Consider the following 6,844-nt stretch of genomic DNA (forward strand, 5'->3'; position numbering starts at 1 on the left):
GAGAACGCACTCCCTAAAACTTACTGTCTGACATCTGCCAGCGTGCTGTGGCATGTGTGCATCCATGTTTATTACCCAAACCGAGGGAATGAAAGAGTTGAGTGAGTAAATACAAAAATTAAAACATGACAATAGGAAATCCCAAAGAAACATTTTTAGAGTGAAAACTCAAGTTAGAACTTGCTATGTGGACCAAGTTGGCCTCAAACTTGTAGATCAAGGTTAGCTGTAGTGGAATTAAGCTCGGAATTAACTTTTAATTTAATTTAACTTTTTTTTTTTTTTTTTTTTTAGTTTAATTTAATTTAACTTTTCTGTGTTCTATCCCTACCTCCCTTCCTCCCTCCTCCCCTCCCTCCCTCTTACACTCATCCATTCATTCATTCATTCATTCATTCATTCATTCATTCATTCAAGAAAGGGTTTCTCTGTGTATCCCTGGCTGTCCTAGAACTTGCTCTGTGGACCAGGTTGGCCTCAAACTTGTAGATAGACGATAGTCCTGCCACTGCTGGATGTAAAGGGATGTACTATCATGCCCAGCCTACGATCGACCTCATTCTTGATTTGTATGGTTAATGTTTATATTGTAGTTTGTCTAATTTCTTGGTTCTGTGGTTTTTTCTATATGCCTATTATAGTTCACATTAAGGATTTATTTATTTATTTTGGTTTATGAGATGGGTTCTTACTCTTTTGTCCATCCCCCTTTTCCTAATTCATTCTCTCTCCCTCCTTTTTTTAACCTCCTTCCCACCTGTGTGTGTGTGTGTGTGTGTGTGTGTGTGTGTGTGTCTGTATGTATATATGTATGTATGTCTGTATGTATGTATGTATGTCTCTGTATGTGTGTCTCTCTGGTGTTCTTTGATTTGAGCATTTAATATTTTCAAATTTTCTTTATACAGTATGCATTAGTTTACCTTCTTGCAGCTGGAGAGTGTTCCCTTGATTAGTTCAGTGTATTCATTCATTGGCAGGCATTTAGGGTCTTTTTGTCCTTGGATTGTGGTGAATAGTACTGCTGTGTACAAGTGTGTACAAATGTTTATTTTAGCACCAGTTTTCATCTTGTTGGGTGTGTGCCTACGAGTGTCACAGTAGTTTTCAACTTTTAGATGAATGGTCAAATTGATTTTTATATTGTTAATCTTTTGGATAGTCCTAATGATAATTTTTTTAAAAAACAAATAATACCAAACACTAGTAATTTTCCTCTTCTTAAAAGCCACAGGTGTCAAATTCTCATAACCCTACATCAACAGAAGAACAGCAGCTGTATTGGGCCAAAGGGACTGGCTTTGGCACAGGTTCCACTGCGTCAGGATGGGACGTGGAACAAGCCTTAACTAAACAGAGGCTAGAAGAGGAGCATGTGACCTGCCTGTTGCAGGTATGCTCGTGTGTCTGTTGTGATTAGTACGGTGATTTACTCGGGTCATTAGGTGTTTTCTCTTTTTCCTTTTTGCTGAGATGTTTCCTGTTTTCTAGGCAGCCCTTGCACTCTGATCCTCCTTTCTTCACCTTCAAGTGCAATCATGACAGATGTGCTCCAGCATTGTTAGACGTGCTTTTGTTTTCTTCTCCGAATGCAGGATAAAAACCATGGCTTAAAGAATGGTCTTTTATGCTTGTAATTCTTAATATATTCCCCTCGGTTAGCTTCTCACCTCAGAGGAAAGTGAGGGGATACAGTTCTCCTTTGATTTAGAAACATAACATCTGCTAGTTACCCCGTTGTTTTAACGTAAAGCCTCTGACCTATGCTTACAACCCAGTATTTGCACTCCATTCTGCACTGGTACTTCATACCTGCTACGCATATACTGGGCAGCTAAACTGTACCTGTAGCTCACTTTCAGTTCAAATTGTTCTATACTGATTCCAGAATCAAGCAAGTTGAAAATAGGAGGGGGCATCTTTATATCATAGAAACAAATGAAATTGCCGTCATTTTGAAGTGTCATTTTGTACAGTTTTTTTGTTTTTGTTTTTGTTTTTTTAAAGATTTATTTATTTATTATATGTGAGTACACTGTAGCTGTCTTCAGACACTCCAGAAGAGGGAGTCAGATCTTGTTACGGATGGTTATGAGCCACCATGTGGTTGCTGGGATTTGAACTCCGGACCTTTGGAAGATCAGTCGAGTGCTCTTACCCACTGAGCCATCTCACCAGCCCATGCATAGACTCTTAATGTGATGTAGAGTATAGTCATTCTGTAGGCTTCTTATATATGAAGGGAATGGAATGATGGTTCTGCAGTTAAAAGCAGTTTTGTTGCTCTTGTAAAGCACTTAGGTTCAGTTCCCAGCACCCATGTAGTGACTCTCAGCCACCTGTAACTTTAATTCTAGGGTATCTGACACCCTCTTTGGTCCTCCAAAGGTACCAGGGGTGTATGTGGTACCCATATGTACAAACATACAAAACATTCATACACACAAAATAAATCTAAATTTCAAAAAAATTATAAGGAATTATTGCATGATTTAGAAATTTCACTATTGGGTGTGTGTATGTACATCTAATGGAAATAAAAAAATCCTGCTTGTGGACGTTGTACATCGTGGTGCGCACTAGGCTCCGCACCACGATGTACAACGTCCACACGCACTCTGTAGATGAGGCTGACCTCGAACTCAGAAATCCACCTGCCTCTGCCTTCCAAGTGCTGAGATTAAAGGAGTGCGCCTCCACTGCCCGGCGAGATCCTCTTGTTAGAGGTAGCCACTGTTAAATTTGGTGTTTAATCTCTCACTTGATTCTTTTCACTTGTGATACCATAATGAATATGCTATTGTTTTGTGTATATATACATATATAATTATAAATATGTGCATATATATTCTTTTATATATGCTATTGGTAGCTATAGTTAGTATTAGTTTTAGATTCTAACTTTTATTTGGAAATTTAAGATTAGTAAATACTTTTAGAAACATGGAGATTTATGCAAATACAATTTTGTTCACATAAATTCTGGACAATTCACCTTCTTTATTGAGTATGTTTAATGAATTGCTCTCCTACTAGATCCCTCCACTAATTTGGTCCTTTTTATAATCCAGAAAGGAAGATGCATTTCTCTTATATGTAAGGAGAAACATGTTTGTTTCTGGACATTCCAACAGATTCCAAACATAAGACACCATTATTTCACTGATCTGGCTGAGGTGATGTTATAGCTCATTTCCTTAGTGATCAGCAATCCTGAAGTTATTTATTTCTCATGTCCTTGGTGATCCTGAAGTTGGCCCTTTGCTATCTTTTAAGAAACTTCTGTTTAGATCTTTTTGTGTGTGTGTGGATTACATAGATTATGTTGCCATTGAGTTTAAGTAATGTAAGTCTCAAAGGGTTTGCGAAAGTATCACTTTCTATAACCTACCCCTTGGCTATTTGGCAGTTTATTTTGCTATGCATAGACTTTTTTTTTTTTTTTTTTAGATTTATTTATTTATTATATGTAAGTACACTGTAGCTGTCTTCAGACACTCCAGAAGAGGGTGTCAGATCTTGTTATGGATGGTTATGAGCCACCATATGGTTGCTGGGATTTGAACTCCGGACCTTCGGAAGAGCAGTCGGGTGCTCTTACCCACTGAGCCATCTCACCAGCCCATGCATAGACTCTTAATGTGATGTAGAGTATAGTCATTCTGTAGGCTTCTTATATATGAAGGGAATGGAATGATGGTTCTGCAGTTAAAAGCAGTTTTGTTGCTCTTGTAAAGCACTTAGGTTCAGTTCCCAGCACCCATGTAGTGACTCTCAGCCACCTGTAACTTTAATTCTAGGGTATCTGACACCCTCTTTGGTCCTCCAAAGGTACCAGGGGTGTATGTGGTACCCATATGTACAAACATACAAAACATTCATACACACAAAATAAATCTAAATTTCAAAAAAATTATAAGGAATTATTGCATGATTTAGAAATTTCACTATTGGGTGTGTGTATGTACATCTAATGGAAATAAAAGGATAAGACAAATGTGTATGTGTGCATGCGCATGCATGCACTATTTACAATAGCCAAGATGCAGCTTTATCATCTAAGATTTTTTTTAAAGTGGCATATGCTTCAACCATAACATATAACATTTTTTTATTTGCATATGAGGAACACTCCAGACTCGGGGAGTCTTGACACCCCCGCTGGCCTCTGATGCCTGGCACCCATATTTGGTCTGGGAGAGTTATAAGCCAGCCTAGTTTGCAGCAGTTAAATTATGAATTTCAAACTAAACAAAAATTGGAAGGATCCCAGCATGTATACGTGATATATTTTTGGAGATAACAAATGCTAATTACTCAGCCACTGAGCTGGTTCAGTTGGCAAAGACACTTGCTACCACACTAGAAGACCAGAGTGGAAGCTCTCTAAACTCCAAGCGTGCTCTCTCCCCATACATGCATTTGTTTTACAGAGAAAGGTGTGCTAATTATCTTTCTTTTGTTTTGTTTTGTTTTGTTTTGTTTTGTTTTGTTTTGTTTTTCTAGACAATGGGGGGGGGCAGATGCGAACACTCAATCTTGCCTGCCTGCCTGGCTGTCCTGGCTGTACTAGAACTAGCTCTGTCACATCTGGCATCGATGTCACAGAGATTTACCTGAATCATCTGTTTCTATTCCCACATGTTGTATGTACTTGTTGAATTACAATACTGAGCATAGTAAATAGTAACATATCCTAATAAAAAGGAATGATAAAAATTCCATTGAAGAGAAAAAGTGGTTATTTATGCTAGAAATGTCTTAGGTAGATAGAAGAATCTTGTATGGAGAATGTCTTCATGTTACCCTATACATTATACAATGTCAAAAATCTGTTTTGGGGGGCAGTGAGATGGCTCAGTGGGTAAGAGCACCCAACTGCTCTTCCGAAGGTCTGGAGTTCAAATCCCAGCAACCACATGGTGGCTCATAACCATCCGTAACAAGATCTGACGCCCTCTTCTGGAGTGTCTGAAGACAGCTAGTGTACTTACACATAATAAATAAATAAACCCTTAAAAAAAAAAAATCTGTTTTGGCCAGACTCATCATTTTAACTATCAGGTAACATTTAATAAGCCTGTAGTTACCACATTTGCCACCAGGTGGAGGTACAGTGTCACCTTCAGGAATGTTTAAGAACTTTACTCACATTTGAAAAACAGTACTTTGTTGTGTCCCCCTCCTCCAAAAAATAAGATAGTAAGTCATATGGCACATTATATTACTTGGTATTCAGTTAGTGGGGCATGCTAACAACCTTTAAAGTATTAGAAAGCCTTTACCTTTTAGGGCTGGTTTCAAAGTATTTTAGAGTCAAAAGAGAAATTGGGGTTATTCTAAGTTATTTGTGTTTGTGGTCAGGAAACTGCAAAGGAAGTTTCCCTCAAGGAGACACGGAGTCTAGACTAATGCCCTGTGACAATCTGTATTGAAATGAATGGCATCCATTTGTGAGGCTGCTCTTGTGTTAAGATGTCTAACTATTCTTCACTAGGACCTCGCTCTGTAGGCAGGCGCTCTGACACTCATGTCCCTCCCGCCTCGCGTCCTTCATCTGGGGCAGCAGGGTGTGCAACCATCCCTTCTACCCTGTTTCACATGCGCGTGAGAGACAATGAAGTATAGCAGGAGATGTGAGCAATTAAGTTGTCATAAGAGCTAGGTTTTACTAAAATGGGGTTTGTTTTGTCTTTAACGTTACAGTAAGGTTATATTCCTAGAACAGTTGTGAGGCTCTTGCAGGCAGTTCAGTATTACCAACCATCTTCCCAGGAGTGCTACATCTTTCATTGTTATACCAAGTTATCAAAAGAATCAACTTAGTGTTAGCTCACTGAATACCATCATCATTTTATTTCATGTCTGATTTCTGTCTTGGTATCCAATCTAGGATAGTCTGTTGTATATAGTTATCACATTTCTCCATTGTTTTGTGATGTCTTAGTATGCTTTTGTTTGTTATGATTATTACATTTGCCAAGAGAACTGGTTAGTTTCTTTCAAGACTTTCCACTTTGGGGGATTCTTTTATCCTCACTAGAGTAGAGTTATGAGCTTGGATAGAAAATATAAGAAAGGGCTGGTGAGATGGCTCAGTGGGTAAGAGCACCCGACTGCTCTTCCAAAGGTCCAGAGTTCAAACCCCAGCAACCATGGTGGCTCATAACTATCCGTAACAAGATCTGACACCCTCTTCTGGAGTGTCTGAAGACAGCTACAGTGTACTTACATATAATAAATAAATAAATCTTTTTAAAAAAGAAAAGAAAATATAAGAAAAATAGAATTTACACACCCAAAGAAAAGTGAATTCCTCTCCGCAGCAGCCAGTAATTGCCAGTAGCTCTTCAGCAGGGGTGGGGTCTCAGCAGTTCCTCCCACGGAAGTGCTGGGATGTTGAGTGAATATCTTATGCAGGTAACTGTAACTTGTGTGACCACATTATCTCAAGAGAATAGCCCATATATCTCTTCTCCATCTTTGCTGCTTACATTCTTTCTTCTGTCTCTTTCATGATGTTCTCTAACCTCAGGCGAGTCAATGAAGATGTCTCATTTAGAACAGTCCTTATTTTCAGCACTTTGGCTTGTTAGGAATCTTTACGTTTGACTGCTGCCTACTACAAGAAGAAACTTTTCTGACTGCGATTGAGAATGGCACTCGCTAATCTATGGATATAAACAAAATTCTTTTTAAAAGCCGCACGTTGGTGGCACACGCCTTTAATCCCAGCTCTCAGGAGGCAGAGGCAGGCGGATTTCTGAGTTCGAGGCCAGCCTGGTCTAAAGAATGAGTTTCAGGACAGCCAGGGCTACACAGAGAAACCCTGTCTCGAAAAAAC

General features: G+C 38.9%; 1 protein-coding gene across 1 annotated transcript in view; it reads left to right on the top strand.

The window, feature by feature from the left end:
* Birc6 (baculoviral IAP repeat containing 6) overlaps positions 1-6,844 on the top strand; it is a 178,633-nt gene that overhangs the window by 137,347 nt on the left and 34,442 nt on the right. The window contains exons 63-64 of the mRNA XM_029531207.1: positions 1,229-1,393; positions 1,754-1,841. Of these exons, the coding sequence (XP_029387067.1) occupies positions 1,229-1,393; positions 1,754-1,841 (253 nt within the window). The remainder of the gene's footprint in view (positions 1-1,228; positions 1,394-1,753; positions 1,842-6,844) is intronic.

Source organism: Mus pahari, chromosome 18 (genome assembly GCF_900095145.1).
Source record: "Mus pahari chromosome 18, PAHARI_EIJ_v1.1, whole genome shotgun sequence".
NCBI classification, from domain to species: Eukaryota; Metazoa; Chordata; class Mammalia; order Rodentia; family Muridae; genus Mus; species Mus pahari.